Below are 19667 nucleotides of genomic sequence, written 5' to 3'. Positions count from 1 at the left end.
AGCTTTTTGAGTTTGAGTTTCTTAAAAAACTTTTTTAAAGAATCTGTACAGCGTGAAGATGCTTATGGAGAATGCAGTTGTCACTTGTAGTTTATTTGTTTTTATTGAAATGAAAAAAATGTCAGGGCAAATCCTTCACATTTCTCATTGCATACATTCCCAAAACTGACAAAACAATATTTTATCATATGGTCCACTTTTTCATCATCTATGAAAAAAACAATTATATTTACAACTCTCTACTATTTGAATCAAATGTGTTCGAAGACTAATAACATTTATGAATATATAACATCATTTAAAACATAGAACCAATACAGCAAAGCCGAGTTAACTAATAAATGCTTGCTCTATAGTAAATAGACTGTACAGTACTTTATAAAAGAATAAAGCGACCTCTTTAAACAAAACACCCATTCAAATAACAAAAAACAACATTCATGGTAACACTTAATAGGTATACTGCTGTAATGCATTACCGACATTCATATTCATTCATAAGCAAGTAGACTTTAATGCATTACAACCTTATGCTTGGAGTCAAGTTTTACCAGATTGTTCAGTGTCTTTATTGAGATATAATGTACATTACAACAGTCATTGCATTTGCTGGAAAGCTCACAGACAGAGACAGAAATATAGTGACTTTGCAGAGAGAATTTGAAAGGTGGGATGAATATTCACATGGTCATACGTTATCAGCATGTGGATTGCAATGTACACATGTTTGATGCTGATCTAAAGCATCACATTTGTCACACAGAGAGCCCACTCCTTGACTCTCAATGGAAATCTTCTACATTTATCAAAAGTGCTTTCTCCCCTCCTTGCTCGTCCACTTGGTTTTTCAGCACAACTTAAGATGGAGGAAAACAACATGGTAACATACAACTAGATTCCACCTGTCCAATTGTCAAATTTCAATACAGGCCAAGTCAAGGGAAAAATGGAAGCCAGGTTATTTCGACCTGACTGCTCCTGGCTAGACAGGCGCTTCGCCCACGCTCCCCGTGTGTGTAAATTCTTCATGCCCCGACGGCTTTTCACCCTCTTGGGCAGTTGTCATCTTCCGCCAACGCTGGTCAAGAAAAAGAAGCAGTGAGTTACGTCAATCTCAGGTTCGCCTTAAATACTTAACAGCAATCCTTCAGGTTCGGGAGATTGGAGGGGCGTGCGAGTGGCATAGAAGGTAAAGGCGGAAAGTGCAGCAACCACAGAAAGTGAGCAAGAAGCAAGAAGTATACACAAACAAAGTGAACAATGTGCTCAGTAAACAAAAGAGAGGATGCATGTTATTTTTTTTTTTAAAAAGACATATTTCATTAAAAAAGCAGAGGTTTTGCATTTTTCCAATAGGAGTGTCATCGATTTCTCAAGAAGGTACTGAGATTTAAGCATATAAGTTTGTTATTGTCAACACAAATCAGATATTGCAGGAGACAAACAATAACACAGTACCTCTATCAGTCAATTATCCATACCAGACACTTAGCCTGGATGTATTTAATGGCCACACCTAATTTATGTAGACTGTAACAAGCTGTGCTCACCTTGAATGCTCAGTATCTTCTTTTTTTTTTACTTAAAACCATGACAGTGATGTTGGCCTTGTGCCAAAACTTTTCTGCTTTTCTGCTTCTCTCTGAATGACAAAAACCTAAAAACTAAAAAAAAAAAAAGTGAAAGAACTTCCCTTGCGTACAGCCTTTCCTGCATGGCCCGTACATTTTGTTCAGTTCCCCATTTGATTGTACTGAGCAGAAGTAACCTTGGCAGCTCTTCACTTGCAAACAGAAACCGTTAAAACAGACAAAAAGCAAGACTGTAAGAGGTGTTCACCTGTTTGACGCTGCCCTTGGTGGTGCAGAACATGTAGATGACATAGCCAGGAACCAGTATCATGGAAGACAGAGCCATGAACCAGCCAATCACTTGGCCCCACAGCGGATACACATACTTCCCCAGGGTGAGGGGGGTCATCTCAATGGCACTGAAGGTAAACACCCCCTGCAACATAAGGCAGTGTTTCAGTCCATTTCAACAGCAATAATGATTGGGAAGACTCATGATATGTAATATTATTAGAACCCGTAATATTTGGTATTGAAGTATTACATTGAACAGAGACAGGCTACATGTTTGATTTGCTATAATTTAACGTGTGGTGGTAAATTTACTGACATCCTTTGACATTGTTTATTATGCGGTTTTCACAAAAAAAAATGCACAGAAAGCATTGAATATGATTTGACCTGTAAATTTTAGCCCAGCATTTCACTATCACATTTCAATATTCCAAACATACAAAAATATTAATAAATGAAGCCCATTGGTCTCTGGTCAGTTAGCCAATGACAGAGTATAAAGTGAGTAAGCTGTGATTTGTCATTTTGGCAGAATACCATTCATTTTCCATTGATAAAGCCCTCTTTATCATTAAACTTTCTTTTATCAATACAGTAGAAGAGAGATAAAGACTTTGCCATGATTTCCCTGAGGGCTTGACAGAATTGTAAATCAACACATGGCAAGGCAAAGCCATTCAGAAATGACACATCCATCCTGGCGGCACATCCACCTATCGGCACCTGCTATCACTTGATGGGCCCAGGTAATTGTGATCAATTTATATAGAAGACAGTGGTTGCTTGCACGCTGCCAAATCCTTTACATAGATCTCCATGTGAGAGAGAGGGAGGTTCAGGTTGGAGCTTGATTGAGAATAACCCACTTTTAAAAATTGTGTAGGTAAGGAGTTTGGGCTATAGAGGGTAATTTGCTAATCATTCCCCATCTAGAGGCCAGGCTCACCAGGCAGATTAGCGGAGTGAAGAACATCCAACAAAGCTTCCACCAGCCACAGGGCCGATAGCCGATCATGTCCTCAATGTCCTTATAAAACCTCTCAGCTCCTATGGCATAAAGACAGAGAGACAAAGAGAGAGAGTGTGTGTGACATGGAGATAATACATGGAGGAACAAAGCATTATGGGCTGAAAGAGAAGGGAAAGGAGACTGGAGAGAGAGATTTGTAGGAGAGAGTGAAGCAGATAGATGTAATTTCCTGTTGGACGGCTGTATAGGCAATCCACATGCTTGATTCATTTGTTGACTTGAAACACAATCAAGTCACAATAAAGTCTTTTTTTTCCAGATTTCCGTTGTGGTTTCAGTTGAAACAGCCCACAGAAGTAGAATAGACAGTCTACAATAGACATCTTACCATAAAACCAGGATATGGAAACGGTTTCGAAGAAGACGAGGTAGAGGAGGCACATCCCGCTGGCGGAGTAGTAATCAAACAGCTTGAACACGTACAGACCACCCTGGGACACACACACACACACACACACACACACACACACACACACACACACACACACACATATTTCCTTTAGAGGCTGAATACTAATATTCCTCTCTTTATTCAATAAAATATGCATGATGCATGTAACACCACAGGTTGTTGTGAGATCGTTTTGTCATTATGTATAATGCAGGAGGGGGTTCTATTCCCTGGTGTGTGCGTACGTGTGTGTGTGCGTACGTGTGTGTGTGTCTGTGTGTGTGTGTGTGTGTGTGTGTGTGTGTGTGTGTGAAAGCCAAATCACTGTTGGGTTTTAAGACAATTTTTCTGTTACAACACTCGGTCACACACAGGCACACCCTGCAGTGTGATTTAACTGCAATGATGTCGAACACATTAATAACAAACGACACACACACACATTCTTTCCTCTTTATCTCACTCGCTCTCTTCCTCTCACTCTCTCTTTCTCTCTCTCACACACAGTTTGGATCCTCTAAATTATATTAGAATATTGAATTTAGAATTACATTTTACGTCATTTTTCTTATTACAGAGGTTCAACATGGTTTAAGGGCATTTAAGACACACACACTAACACACACACTAACACACACTAACACACACATACACAGAAACACCTGTGTGATGTTGGAGAAGCCAACGACGAAGGAGATGAGGCAGACAACGAGGATGAACAACTTCTTCCTCTTCCTCAGCACCAGTGGGAATTCATCCATCAGAGCCGTGATGAAGCCTTCCACCGTGCAGAACTGAGACACACACACATACACACACACACACACACACACACACACACATGCAGCTTACAAATAGATATAACAGCTGGCACAGGCAAAAATATACCTGCACAGATGCTTTTACCAGACCTGGATCAAAATGTAGTTGGGAATGACTGCGGAAAATTTGTTTTAACTGCGTGGATCCCAGATAATTAAGGTAGTTTCAGGGAAGACTAGTAGACAGTGTCACAGAAAATTAAAATAATGCCTTAATGCCATAATATATTATAATATTTGCAGATACTTTTTGGCCCATGTCTGACTCTCACACCCACATACTCTTCACAAATGTCCAAAACTTTTCTTGAATTTCCGTTTCACTTTGATACAACAGAGCACTCTGACATCCTCCCAAGTAAAGGAGAGATGAATATGTTTTTTTTCAGCAACTGTATGTCTGCCCCTGTCCTTCCCCAGTGGTTTTTATGTTGTCTGCGTTGGCCTTCAGTCCCATTGGTGTTACAACTGAGATAAGTAATGGATTCATTCAATTTCAATTAACTTTCAGTGGATGTGACATAAATCTCACTCACATAATTCTTCTCAGCACTAGATATTCTTCCCTGGGTGTGTATGTGTGTGTGTGTGTGTGTGTGTGTGTGTGTGTTGAGGAGGAGGGGTAGAATCCTAATCTTTCAGTAAACAGGACATCTGAGTCCAGTCTCGCTCTCATTCTTCATAGAAAATTCACCCCAGTAATTGCTTTTCTTATTATTTCATAACACAGATAGATGAATTAATACTTATAATATGAATTAGGAACAATGAGTGACATAAATAAATCTCCCTCATAAGTCTTCTCAGCAATAGATATATAATTGACTATTGTGTGTGTGTGTGTGTGTGTGTGTGTGTGTGTGTGTGTGTGTGTGTGTGTGTGTGTGTGTTGTTCGTACCTGACTGTCCAGGCCCAGCATCATGAGCATGGAGAAGAAGAGGATGGCCCATAGAGAGGACATGGGCAGCTGGGTGACGGCCTGGGGATAAGCTAGGAACGCCAGACCAGGACCTGGACATCACACAATACACACACACACATTTCAAATTACTTCACATGCTTTCTTTAAATCCACTTAATGACATTATACTGTAATTCATACAACATTCAGATATTTACAGAGGTCCCACACAACTTAAGGACATTTAAGGCTATAAAAAGCATCATCTCTACACTTGGCACACCAACCGAATTCCTGCAAACACTGAGATGAATTTATCTTTTTTTCGCTTTTTGTTTTGCATTGTGCTGGAGTTTGTAAGCCTCTAACAGCAAGTTTGAGGCCTCTAATATGTGCAGCTTAGGGCTGATAGCTGGTCAATTTGTCTGAGATGGCTTGTTCTATGCAAAGGTCAAATGTGCACCCCGTCTCAATGATGAGCACTTTTCTCTGCTGTGCTTAGGGCTGTTTTATTTGTCGGACTTGGAAGAAACAAATAAATATGTTGTTGTTTTGCCACTCTATAAGGGCATCAATACTGTTCCTCACCTGATGCTGCTAGCTCCTGGACGGGTTTCTTAGTGATATAGGACATGAAGCCTACAATGGAAAAGATGACGAAGCCAGCAAACATGCTGGTGCAGGAGTTGATGCAGCACACTATGATGGAGTCTCTGGAGAGAGGATGAAGGACACACAAAATTAACATATTATAGAAGTTAGATATCACACATATCACACAAGAATGGCAGAATCCTGCTGGGGCAGCCCATGCTAAAAATGCTTGCATTTATGGTACTGTAAGGAGCTTAGGATAAAGAGTGTCCACCAACCAAAGGGCATATATTACTTTGTGTTAAAAGAAAGAGAATGAAAGAGAATAAGCTATATTGCATGAAAGGAGAAGCATATTTTAAAGTAAAACAGACAACATCAACCATGAAGGGGGGATGTACAAAGCTTGTGATTGGATCTCCCTACTTGTACACGTCATTGTTGTAAGAGTTGTAGCTTCCCAAGGCGATGAGCGAGCCCAGGCCCAGTCCATAGGAAAAGAAAATCTGAGTGGCTGCATCCAGCCACACCTATGAGACAGCAGATACAGGCTAAGTGCGCCGCATTTCATTCTTCTTCTTCTGTTTTGAACTTGTGCGTTCCTGTGTGTGCGTTGTTTGTGAGTGTGTTTGCATGTGATTGTGTGTGTAGAAACTCCCTACCTCAGACTTGATGAGCTTATTGAAGTCTGGGGTAATGTAGAAGAGGATGCCATCTATAGCCCCAGGCAGAGTGACCCCGCGGAAGAACAGGATGATCAACATGAAGTAGGGATAGGTGGCTGAGAAATACACCACCTGAGAGAGAGGGGAGAGAGAGAGAGAGAGAGAGAGAGAGAGAGAGAGAGAGAGAGAGGAGAGAGAGAGAGAATAATTACTAGTTATCATAGGGTTATCTTAGGTATTCTAGTTAACAAAAAAGCATATTGGAGTTGAAAATGGGGGAGAGAGAGAATTGCAGGGTGTGCAAGTGTGTGTATGTCTCTCTGTCTGTGGAGTTACACACACTTGGAGTGGAGGTTTGTTTGTACAGATAATCACAGTAACAAACAACTCAAAGCAATTTTCTCTCAATTATTAAAAGTCGAACAGAGAGGCAAAACTCTGGCATGCATAGTACACAAGCAGAGTGCAAAATTCTCCAGCTCCTACAATATTTCCATGGCTTCTCTTTGCCAGAATATCTTGACAGAGCCTTTAGAATGTGGCCTGCAGTTTTGTAGCATAATGATTGTGTTTAATTGGTAATGTCCATCAAGGCCAGGGCCTTGGGGGAATTCATTTTTCTCACTGCTCTCAGCCGCCACACATTAAAATCCAATTATCCTTGGCGCTGAATGTGTAAATGTGTTTCTGCTCACATACGTCGCTTCAACTTGGCTGTAATTTAAAAATCTCATGCAGTTGACAGAGTGATTTTTCTCTTTTTTCATCTCTTTTCCTATCACCTTCAAATCACCGTCTGGCAGTTTGGGTTTTGGATTAAATAATAGGTTTGAAATATTTTCAATTTTTCCACCTGAGTAAAATATTAAGAGAGATGTAAAGGGTCTAGACAGCAGACTGATAGCAGATGAAACAGATAGAGGCATCCTAGAAGAATAGAATAGATAAACAGTAAGACTTGCTTGCATCTCATTTTGAAAGAAAAAAAAATGTTACTTTGTGTTAAGCTGCGACTTATTTGGCTGTATGAAACCAGCTACACCTCCCCTGCATTGCTGTTTTGATGTGTGCTTATTATGTAATAATCAAAACACAGCCAATCAGGAAAGGGGGAGGGGCTTAAATCACATCACCAACTAACAGGAAACTCTCTCTCTCTCTCTCTCTCTCTCTCTCTCTCTCTCTCTCTCTCTCTCTCTCTCTCTCTCTCTCTCTCACATCATCACATCCAGGTGCCACATTGGTGGATTCCCTGCTATGTTTACTGCTTGTTTACTGCTTGTGTTGACACACTTCCACAATTGGTGATGCAAAGTGGAAGCTATCATAGCCTGCAACAAATTACTTACTTCCTACCCACTTATTATTACCACTAGGAGGTTGACGTGAATGTTTTCTTCCCAGTCAGCAGTTCAAATTTACAGAAAATGACAAGAATGCAGCATCAGAGTACTTAACTTTCTACTTGCTAACTTTATGCTAGTTAAAATAACATATCTAATACTGCAATATAGTCAAGGTTCAGGTCATGGATAATCAGAAAATTGGATGTACGCAGGTCTCTTTGCAGTATGTGTGTTGAAAAGCACGTGTTTTGGGTGCTTTTGTGTAGTTGTGTGACTATTAGAGTTTCCCTTTGCACCATTGGATTGTATTGGAGAGCAGCACTGCCTGCAAACTGAGACGTACGTAGCTCTACAGTTAAGTAATTTGATCAGAATCGATCGGCATGAAAAAATGCCCAGGTTGAAAATACCCTTTAAGCGTACTCTACTGTTGCATTAATTTTAAGTCACTCTGGATAAATGCCAAATGTAAAATCTAAAATGTGATTGTTTTTCCCTTTCCCTGTTTTATTACTATTTGTTTGACTTTTTGAATTATGACATTCTTCAAGTTCTTGGTCTTAGCTTCTAAGTAGCCTATCCATTTCTCTCCTTGGGTTTCTTGCTCAGACCATTAATAAAGAGAGACCGACTGAAACAAAGAGAGAGAGAGAAAGAGAGAGAGGCCTAACTCATTACAAGCAGAGTGATGCAATGAGGTAAAAGGAGAGAAAGCTATTGACCATCAGAGAGGAGAGAGAAAGCAAGAGGAGGGCAGATTAGAGTTATACAAACTTGGAACCAGAGCTGCTTTGGAGGCAGCCGCAGAAATAATCTAATTGGTCGAGTTAAACCTCAATGGATGAAGCAAAAGAACCACCGTTTTTCTGGCTTAACATTGTTAGACTGAAAAAGGCAAGGGGTAAGATAGGAGCTAGCTAATATTATGAAGCCTAGCACTCTACTAATTGAAAAAATGCAATCTAGCCATATTAAGTTATCTAAGTTAGCTAGTTAGCCTAGCTGCCCCTCCAACTTCAAACTAGCCCTACAATTGTATGACCGCGTGGCCTAATGGATAAGGCGTCTGACTTCGAATCAGAAGATTGAGGGTTCGAGTCCCTTCGTGGTCGTCTTTCCCTAATCCCCCCCAGTGATCAGTATAGTGCTATATTATCTCCCCTCCCTATCTGCAATCTCTGGTCAGCTTCCAAACCTGGCCTCGGTCCCTCCGCTCCTCCACTCTTGCAGGTCGCCTCACTCCTCCATCGCTACGTGGGCTCAGAAGTCAGTCATGACTTTTCTCATCCCTGGCGCCACAATGGTAGAACGTGCTCCCCCCTTCTGTCAGAACGACCGAATCATTGCCCATCTTTTGGCGGAGACTAGAGACACATCTCTTCAGGTTACACCTGGACCCCTCTTGAACTAACCCAGATCTTCTTACCTTTCTTATGCTTCTTACATAATTTATTTTTTTATTTTTATTTTTTTTATTTACCTTTATTTATTCAGGGTGGTCAATTGAGAGCGGGTGCCCTCTTTTACAATGACGCCCTGACACAATACAATAACAATAAAGCATCACAGAGACACACGATATAACAACACAATATATAGAAAATACATAAAGCCATACATATACATATAACATAAAGCATCTTTACAGATCAATAGAAACAATAATGTAATGTAATGTAATGTAGCTATCTAGGTAAGCTAGTTAGCTAGCCTGTTGACCTTCCAAGATCATGAATAGTAATTGCCATTTATACTGCCTCTTGTGAAATGTTTGCATGAGTAAAACTCTAATCTGCAAGAGGAAGAGAAAGAGAATTGAAAAAAGAGTGTGTAATGCAGCAAAAAGCAGTGAATAGAGAGAGCACTGAGGCCAGAGAGAGAAAGTTGAAAGAACATAGGGCGAACATATAGCGAGAAATTTGAGAAAGCAAGAGAGAGAGAGCAGAGAGTCTGACCTTCCCTGTCCACTCCACTCCTTTCCAGATTGAGAAGTAGACGAGGATCCAGGACAGGGCCAGGGTGCCCACCAAGGGCCAGCGCAGCTCGCCTGGCTCCTCCAGACCATTGGACATCTGGTGCATGTTACGCCTGGAGGAACCACACACACACACACACACACACACACACACACACACATACACACACGCTGAGGTCAGATACACACAAGCACAAATACACAGATGCACTCCCACAAACATGTAGACATACTACAGACAGACACACACACATGCACACATTTGCACACACATGGTGGGGACAAGTACACATTTCACATAGTGCATCATTGGACTTACTCCCAGAACTCAGTGACAGCGCTGGTCAGGTTGGTGGTGTCTGTCAGACTGTAGTTGGAAAAGCATTTCTCTGTGTTCCAGGGGTTATCACAGCTCTGCCATGGCAGCTCCTACAGACACAGACAGAACACAAAATATGCTGTAGCAACACAGAAAAAACCTGCAGTACTTCTCCAATTCTGTAACACAGTTTCTTAAGAAACAAATTTCTGGTATTCAGAAATTATTCCATTTCCAAATAGGCAAAAAGACAGACTGGCCAACAGAATTTATACAAGCAAAACAAACATTTATGCTTTTGTGTCATGGAGGAAATCATCAGCCACAAACTTCTAAGCATTCTGGCTTAAGCATCCCCTTGGCTCTCCACAGTTCACTGTTTTGTTTGGCACACGAGCCAGATAACTACTGAGTCTTTAAACTTGTGCCACAAGGATTCTTCTCCCAGAAGAGAGAAGACACAGGGAGACAGATAGACAGACTGTCCAACAGTGAAAATGTCATTTAATCAACCAATCATGTTCTTGGCCTTAAGATAAAACCTGTGAACAGTGAACACCACACTTTTCAAAGAGTTTTGATCCCTGCAGCTTAGTCCTCCATTTTGCCTGCCACAAAAGCCTGACGCATGATGTCTATAAAGTCTTTAAAGTTCTGCCACCAGGCTTCTTTGGACCAGGCAATCATGCAGCGTACAAAAGCAGAGTAAGAAAAGCAGAGACAGAGAAAAGACAGCATCATCGATTGGGTGAGATGGCACCAACAAGACCTATAAAGTATCTCTGCTCGGTGTAGGTGAAGAGTCAGAGACATGACTGGCACTTCATTAAAAGAAATCAGACATGAAACAAAGTGATTTGATCAATCTTGTGCTGCTGAAATTGTATCCATCTATCCATTATCTTGCTGTTTATCCAGTCCAACAATCCAGACGTTCTTTTAACTAAAAACTGCCTCCTGTTCCTCTTGGGGGGTCCCAAGGCACTCCAAGGCATAGTGGGACATGTGGTCCCTCCAGCGTGTCCTGGATCTGCCTTGGGGTCTCCTCCTAGCCCAGTATACCTTCAAAGGCATCCATGAAACATCTTTTTCTGGTGCTTGAACCACCCCAAATAGCTCTTCTCATTGCAAATGAGATTGTGATATTATGATAGTTAAACACAATCTCATTGCAAATGAGATTGTGTTAACTATGATAATATCACAGCATAAAATAACTGTTAAATACAGTGTTTGACAAGCTTGTGTCTCTTTCAGACATGTTCAAATCAGTCTGTAGTCAAAAAGGGAAAGTCTGCTTAAGCCTATACTATAGTTGTCAAAATGTCTGGAAGATCCCTGGCGCCATTGGTGATGTAACTTACTGATCCAAAGGAGTTGAACAAGTAGTAGAGTGCCCAGGCAATGATGATAATGTAGTAGATGTTGAGCCAGAAGGACAGGACCACCGCAGCCAGACCGACACCTGAAGGTGGGAGGGGCACGGTCATCAACATTGTACCATGGTTTTATAGGTCAACTCTACTGTATGCATGCTAGTAGCAGCATGATGTAACCATACTGCTAATACTGTGAGAACGAGGAGACAGAGCAAAGCAAAACAAGCAAAAGCGGTATCATTGCTACCTTGCCTCACACTTTCTCAGCAACAATCTCACACTGATGATATTATTGTCAGTCAGTAATATCATTAAAACAGAGTCATAAAGGGACATGCAGCAATACTCAGGATCTGATGTAACTATTCGTTGTGCCATTTAGTGCGAATGCATAGACTGAAACCTGGCTTGTATGCCTAAGGAAAGTTCTTTTTTTGTTTTTTTTACATAAATCAAAAGCGATTGTAAATTTCTACAGAGCAAAGACCCCACTTGGAGGGATGGACTTGTGTGATTTGGCGTCTCTATGCAAAGGCAAGCATAGGCTCCTCCCAATCCAAACTGTCAACCTATTCAATACATCCTTTCTATGCATCACCTTAAAGCTGGGGCCGAGCTAAGTGCATGCAAATGTTGGTGTTCCATGGCAAACACTGGTGCTGATCTCTCTTGACTGAGAAAAGAGTGATACTGCTGATAGTGATGCTGCTCATCCTCCTCCTCATCTTACTCATTACTGTCACTATTTCTAATGTTTACTTGCTCTCGGCTCTGAGTATCAGCTGGCACAGCGGCACACATCATTGTTGCTGTGGGTGCCGGCAGTGGAGCTAACGCTTGCTTCACTAGAACTTGAGCTTGGAGCCGGTGGTAATATTGCTAGCAGCAAACACTAGCAGCAGTTGATTCTTTGATAAAAAAAAGTTGTCAAACAAACTTCTATTTTCCCCTCTCTCGTTTTGTGTTTCTGTGGCACTTGGGTAGCTTTGCTTCATTTTATTTTTCACTTCTCTTGCAGCAGCTGGTGCAGTGGCAAGAAAAATGAGCTTAAAGCCAAGAGACAATATTGAGCTAAAAGTCAAGTGGAATAGAAAATTGGTTTTGCGCAGGAAAGCAGCATTCAGAAAGCTCCATCCTTGATCTACCCAGAATTTTGTGATTTCTTCTTATTGACAAGAAGTTCAATCATTGTAGGAGAATCAATGCTGATGCATTATCAACTCTTGATGGTGTGAGTCGTGGGCTGAAAAATTAGAGGGTGGTGACATCCTGGACTGTTAGGTTGCTCAGTATGTCTATGCACATCAATGAGGAATCTCATGTCCATTTTTCAACTCATACAGTGTAAAATTTGTATGTGATGTTAGCACAGATATACTGTACATCCACTCTTCCTATTTGGTATCTGCACATCTCACCTTTCATCATGGGGATGAGCCTCCACACCCCCAGCCCTCCCACTGAGGTGAACTGGCCCAGCGACGTCTCCAGCAAGAAGAGCGGTATCCCAGCAAACACCAGGGTCAGGAAGTACGGGATCAGGAAGGCCCCTGTCACATGACCATGAGGTAGATGACAATAAGATATGGTAAGATATGGTAGACATTTATTATAAAGACTTTATATTTAAAGAGAAAGTTATGATGCATTCAAACATTGTACATTCAGAAAGTTTTATGAACATAGCTATGGAAGAAGTTCTGTCTCATGATGTGTCGGACCAATGCTGCATTATAAAACAGTATTGTTTTAAGGTAGACTGACAGCGAATAATATTAGCTTCACTGGCGCTGTGAGTTTTGCTTTACCATGGGAGTTATATTGACACATCTACACTGCAGTATTTGATTTTAACACATTAAGTTTCATTGTCTTTTTTTTCGACTGTCGAGCAGTTCCACATTTCTATTACTTTGTTTTAAACTGAAAAACTATTTTGACATTTTTCTGTAATATTATGGTAGTAATGAGGTATCCTTTTATCCAGTCTGTTCAATGATAATTCCTACCCCTATAGAATAAATATTGTGCAATTCACATCCAAAAGATACACATCATCCTCAGGAAATTCACTTTCTAAGACAAAATTATTTAGCATCAATAAACCTTTGTGTGAATGTAGCTGTGATGATGTTATGTATCTAGTTCTTATAAAGAAAAAAAAAAAATTGTTTCTTAATCATCCACTTAAAATGGTGCAAGTGACCTCAATACTTCATAAGGATATTGCTGTATTACTACTGTGTGCATCGTCATTAAATATAAATATCTGTAATGACTTTTATAATTAGCAATGTGCTCATGCATAACCCATCAGGGAAATTAACACATCAGCACAAAATTTGTTTTAATTCAATATATAGTTTTTATTTTATTGCTTTTTATATTGCTCTAGCTCTACAGCTACACAAAAGAGGACATAGTTTCAAGGCATATGAGCTTTTTATCTCTAACAAAAATGTGCTATCTATCACCCAAGTATTAGTACTGTTATCTATAATACTAATCTAAAAACCTATATTGTAGCATTTTTGTTGGAGACCTTCACAAAACAGTTACAAATTCACCTGACTAAAATGATGCATCTGCCGATTTTCCACCAAAAGCATTCATTATTTTATCAGAATGACCTTTAACTTGGCTGGACCCAGGTCCACTGTAAGCCATTTTGGCTCTGTCAGAGCCAGAATGGCAGCCATGCACTCACCTCCACCATTCTTGCCACACAGATAGGGGAACCTCCAGACGTTTCCTAAGCCAATGGCGTATCCCACACATGACAGCAGGAAGTCAAACTTGCCCTTCCAGCTGCCCCTGTCAGGCGGCTCCTCCTTTTTCTTCGTGTCGTCTGCAGGGGGCGCCACAGGATCCAAGTCCTCAAAGGGAACTGCTTGTTTGACCTCTGTTGGGGAGTTTAGGTCCACCGTACTCTGCCCAGTCTTCCCCATAGTGGGACCACTACAGACCACGAGGGTCAGCGTACCACTCGGGCCTCACCACCTGTAACGGTTTTGGAACGTTCAGGTCCCCTCTGTGTTCAGGTCCAGCTGAGTCTCTCACTCTGGGTTTGGTTCTCGACTGGACGGCGTAATTCACAAGGATGTGCTGCTACTGAATGTGTAGAAAAGCTGTGGATCAAGACAGAATATCCTCAGTTTGTCAATTTGTACAGAAGTGTTACACCAAGTACCTGAGGGAAATATTTTGTCTTTTTTTGTCACTGTTTGACAGTGTTCTGGTGAAGGGGAATACTACTCAATTCAGAATTTATTGATGTTGTGTCATTTTTATGGTCTGAGACAATCCTATCAGTATTTGTGAGCATGAGCAACTCCCCTCCCTAAGCTAGACCTGACAACTAAGACATAAATCTGTGATAGAAGATCTAAAATCTGCAGTTGCTGCATAGAAGATGAATTGGGGAAAAATGGTAAAGGTGCACCAAAGGAGGGGAGAGGGGGAGGGGGGATATAACAGTACCACAGTGGGGCAGGCTGTCCTGTTGGTTAGGGAGGCAGTCAACATGTGTCCATCGACAGCCAGGCTTACTGTCAAAGTGTCTTTGAGTAAGACACAAACCCCTATCTGCTCACTCATCAGCTCTAAAATACAAATATATGAGTATAGCTTTAATGTTAACGTAACTGTTGCAGAATGTAGTAAATCAATCAGCTGGTCTCTGTGTGGAGCAGTTCCACCTTTCACATCTTGATGTCATGGCTGCTTCTCGACGTTCCGGCTTTGGGAGCCAGCTGCTCATGTTTGCAAATATTGATTGGGCCAGAAATGGTACAAATGACTTCTTCACAACATTGGCCAAGTCTAATAGTGTTTTTAAGGAGCCTTTCACAATAGATTACTGAAAGAACACTTGATAGATTTACTCAACCCTGATATTTTTTCCAGGCAATTTCACTGCTTATTTTGACACCCACAGGAGCTTTGAAACAGTGGGATCACGCTGAGCTTTCCCACTGTGTTATTCTTCTGCATTCAATAGATGCAGCAGATCATCAACCGTGTTCCACAAATTTAAAAGCTTGCTTTACTTGATGCTTTTGTGCTTTTTTTGTCTGAATCAATGGGCTCAGCAAAATAATTTTTCTACATTTAGTTGTTTTTGTATTTTTTAGTCTATTCAAATGAAAATATAAATATTCAACTGCAGTTTGCACCTGGCTTTTCCCTATCACCAGTTCACAGATACATCATTTATGGCCCCCTGGCTTTTGATGGTGTTGATGAAAAAGAACTACAGGCAAAGTGTATGGAGCTAAATTATTCATTTCTAATAGTTTGTGATATAGATGCAGTGGACACAGCGGATCAAAACATTCAAATCACAGTAATGAAGTCTAACATCAATTAAAAGTTAAATTAAAATTTAAAAAGTCAAATTTCATCTGACAATGGACTGAGACTGATGAAAGATTAAAACAGTGACTGGATTGTACAGTTGAATAGAAATATTGATCAAACTAATTCTATGCACATTTCTGTCATAAAATGAGTTATATTCTGTGGCACAGTTTAAGTGGGCACAATACTTTTACAAGTGAAATGATCAAAAAAGCTATTTCAAATTGTCACGCTAGTCAGAAGCACTTTGCCAGTAGGACCTTTAGAGATTCCCTTCGATGATGCTATCACTTTCAGATTCAAACTAAATCAGACTGTTTTGACAGCTTAAGAGTTTCTGGAGGCCGCTGTATGGAGTTATGTCTTACCTTTCATTCAGAGAAGTTGTGGGCCAAGAGAGCACAATCTCATCTCGTTGATTTGTTACACCAAATATTTGTGGTAAAGATTTGTGTCTTTCTAAACAGATTATTACAATATCTATTAAAGGGGAATTACACTAAATTTATGAATTCATATTGGTTACTTTATTTTTACAGACTAGGACAGTCTACTCAATATTTGAAAATGAAGAATCTTAAACCTTAAACCTTGGATTCAAACTAAAGCACATTGTTTTGTTTGATTGAGTTTTGTGTACTCTAGCCTTTTATCAGTTTGTACAGCTTACACAGTGACTCAACTAAAGACAGTGGAAAGCAAAGGGAGGAGGGGGAAGGAAGTGCATCCTACCTGGGAGATTTCCACACGCCTCGTCAGATCCTCGGCGTCGGCTCTCAGCACCTGCGCCGCAAACTTCCTGAAACTTCCAGCAAACATCCAAAGGAAAGATGATCCTTTTAGTCTCGACTGTGAGAAGCTTCCAGCCAATGCTGCTGGCCCAAGGCAACAGTCACAATGTCCCTGCTGCCAGAAAAAAACGTTTGAATGTTTTTTGTTTTTTATTTTGCAGCCCCCTCTTTTCTTTACACTTTTTTTTTTCAGTCTGGCGGCGTGGCTTCCTTCAGTGGGCCTGCGGCTGTTCCTGTAGCTGGTATCGAGTGGCTGATAATAAAGTTCGACCTGTTGTCCGGTTTGATTACTGCTCAGTCCTGACTGGTGAGGCCCGGGGCCATGGGGGAGAAGTCAATCGCCCAATTCTGATGGGACACTCTAGCAGCAGCGGCAGTGTGTGTGTGTGTGTGTGTTTGTACATTATGTGTGTGTGTGTGTGTGTGTGTTGTGTGTTGCAATAGCTGAGGTCAGCTCTTGCCAGTACGGTTACCATGGTATTTCCCAATAGAGAAGGGCCTGATCAGTGAAAGGGCTCGTGGAGTTTCGGAAAATGAAACAGGCAATGACTGTTGGCACGGAGCCTGGAAATGTATGACCACAAACGCGGCCATGCCAGTCTGACAGCCATGACACAAGCATCACTTAATGTGACCTTATATTCATCCCCATTCATCTCTCTTCCTATTGAATGGCATATAGGACAGATCAAACTGCAAGAGCTTGCAGCGCAAGTAAAGCAAAATACGGTTTTAAAATGATGATTAATTTCTCTCAGTCATGCTTCACCGTAAAAGCGGTGAATAACTTGGAATATATGTGCATGTGTGTGCGCGCAAGTGCGTGTGTGTGTGTCATTGTGTGTGTGTGTGTGTGTGGGTTTGTGCATGCATATGTGTATGTGAGTGTAGCCATGCCATATGCCCGCCATCTCAGGCAAGGCTGGATCTTGGCCTGCATCTCCAGGCAAATAGCACTGCCTTCTGCTGGGTTCCTCAAACAGCTGCCAAATGGACCATTGCACCCAGCACTGGAGGCATACACACACACACTCACACACACACACATACACACACACACAGAGAGAGAAGAAATTCAAAGATTCTGCTTCAGAGAGCCTGTTGCTGTGTGCTACTCTCTCTGAAATATCTGCCATGTTATGCCTCCTAAAACAGTCACTTCACTTCAATGAATCCCATCTCAGTTTGTCATTCTGTCATTAGGTGCCAGGCAGCGCTTGCTGTGGACTATACTGGACATGTATTCCACTTATGCTCATTTATAATTATCTGTTTATCCATATACTTGTGGATTTTGAAACTGTGTCCTCACTGTAAAAACAAGCAAGACTCAATATGTTATATTAGAATCATAATGGATACAGTGACGTTATCTATGTTGTCTTTTTAATAATTCTAGCTACGGTGAAACAATGTCTTCATTAATATAAATGAAATTAGATATGAGAAACAGACCATTCTGTTCCTCCTGGCAGGTAACCCCCTCACTTTAATATCTGTTCTTGCTATTCAATCATACCAGCCAATTAGAAGGACTAATGAACATTCCCACAATGCCCTGGCAGTGGGCGCCGTACCCAAAGCCTATTGGTTTGCTGCTGGGTGTGTAGGGTGGGTAGATAGGGGGTATCAGAAGTAGGAGATTAAATCATATTAGAAGCTTAATTACACCCCTAGCGAGTTGTTCCTGTCAAAAGCAGATTAGACGTAATCTTTGGCGAGGTTTATCGTCCATGTGGACCTGAGCGACGATGGCTGGCTGAATTGGAGTTGTCAAAGCTGGTTTTCATCAATCTGTTTACAGCGTCACCCCGATCAATGCGGCCTAATTATGATTCCAGAGCCTCTACCTCCAAGAATAATAGGGAACGATTAAGTAAGCGACAGAGACAAAATGACAGAGAAATAATAAAAGTAAACTTGGTCTGAGTTCAAAAAATAATGTTTGGGTGGCTCGCTGGAAGACGTGGAGTGCAAAGCAGGAGGCAGCGGCCGGCACATGAGCTCCAAACATGGAGCCCAAGCACCCAGGATTAGCACAGCTCCATCCAAAATAGACTTGTCATTCCTATGGAAGAATGATCCTTTGCCCTGAAGTCGCAGTTATCCCCAGCAATAACAAACAGCCTATTCTCACATTTGTTATATGCTATCTGATATATTTTTGATATGTTATATGATTTTCAGAGTTCTGATAACAGCATTTGGTTTTAACATGCAAAGGTGGTAAACAAAGTCCAAATTTAATGTATAGCAAAATCGCAAAAATGACCTTAGGCAGAGGGTTTAACTGTATGAGATTGCAACAGTATTGACATATTGACTTTCTAAAGCCTAGTTTCCCCTTTTGGACCTACTTTGTTAAGGATGTCAGTCTCAGGCTTTTCTCTTTAGACCACCCACACTGTTAAGGTTCAGAGGACAAAGCCAAACATGGTGCAATCAGAGTGTGTGTCTGTGGTAAAAGAAAAAGAAAAGATACACCAGCAGAAACAAATCCATAAACCTTCTTCACACAATAGCTGCACTCTGACTTAACTAAATCAACACCATATTTGGGAACTCTGTGTGTTGTGTATTACAAAGTATTAAGAGACAGGAGTGGCACGCACATAATGCACTATCTACAACATGTTGTGTCAATCCATCTTGATTACTTGACTTAACTGCAGCTGAACTTGGTATGGACACTTCTGAGATTTGGGCCAAGAGATAAACTTTAGCAGCATGGTCATTTGTATGCACGAGTTGTGTGGTCCTGTCACTGTACAAGGAGTGTCTGTATACACTGTGAAACTCTGTGAAGGTGAGTCTGAATTGTTACCGCTTGGGTCAATGATACAAAATGCTTTGGTCTCATTGTCCTGTAAGACACTTAATGGTGATAAATGTCAGGCTAACGGCAAATCCATCCTGTTACGCAGAAGGAAGATTGTACATATTTGACTGTCTAAAGATGCATTTCCCTCAGCACATTAGTAAGAGCTGCAAATGACTCAGCAAATCCAGATGTTGTGACCTTGCAATGCTGGAGCAAAACAAAAAAGGAGTCAGCATATCCCAACGAATGCTCAAAAAGCTGAGTAATGACTCATATACGACATTCAAAATAAATTATGTGCGCAGTTTTGTAAATATAACTGCCAGAATTTTCATACAGTAATGAAGCCACAATTGCATTGCTTTTTATTATTGTTATTAAACCTTTATTTAGACAGGTAATCTCATTG

The 19667-nt window shown here is 40.9% G+C and overlaps 1 protein-coding gene and 1 non-coding gene across 2 annotated transcripts; one reads left to right on the top strand and one right to left on the bottom strand.

The window, feature by feature from the left end:
- Positions 1-982: 982 nt before the first annotated feature.
- LOC139658281 (sodium- and chloride-dependent GABA transporter 1-like) lies at positions 983-14235 on the bottom strand. Its single transcript, XM_071536367.1, has 14 exons — positions 13995-14235; positions 12706-12837; positions 11273-11373; positions 9909-10018; positions 9570-9702; positions 6266-6400; positions 6030-6133; positions 5598-5722; positions 5007-5119; positions 3949-4080; positions 3224-3326; positions 2812-2912; positions 1840-2007; positions 983-1078 (listed from the first exon to the last, which is right to left on the bottom strand). Exons 1-14 carry the CDS (start codon positions 14233-14235, stop codon positions 983-985), a joined length of 1794 nt encoding a protein of 597 aa, XP_071392468.1.
- trnar-ucg (transfer RNA arginine (anticodon UCG)) lies at positions 8654-8726 on the top strand. Its single transcript has one exon. It is a non-coding gene; the product is annotated as a tRNA-Arg (tRNA).
- Positions 14236-19667: the final 5432 nt, after the last annotated feature.

The sequence above is a fragment of the Centroberyx affinis genome, unplaced genomic scaffold, assembly GCF_046629955.1.
Source record: "Centroberyx affinis isolate AG114_WGS23_722 - 3 ecotype Tasmania unplaced genomic scaffold, CSIRO-AGI_Caff_v1 ptg002864l_1, whole genome shotgun sequence".
Lineage (NCBI taxonomy): Eukaryota > Metazoa > Chordata > Actinopteri > Beryciformes > Berycidae > Centroberyx > Centroberyx affinis.
This window is presented reverse-complemented; position numbering and strand designations above follow the sequence as displayed.

What these genes read in the sequence shown, in the direction of transcription:
- LOC139658281 (XM_071536367.1), bottom strand. Translation starts at nt 14,235, where the DNA reads ATGGGGAAGACTGGGCAGAGTACGGTGGACCTAAACTCCCCAACAGAG. An exon ending in TACAACAATGACGTGTACAA is followed by an intron (nt 5,723 to 6,029) that starts GTAGGGAGATCC and finishes TCCTCTCTCCAG; the next exon opens with AGACTCCATCATAGTGTGCT. An exon ending in TGCTGGGCCTGGACAGTCAG is followed by an intron (nt 4,081 to 5,006) that starts GTACGAACAACA and finishes TGTGTGTCTCAG; the next exon opens with TTCTGCACGGTGGAAGGCTT.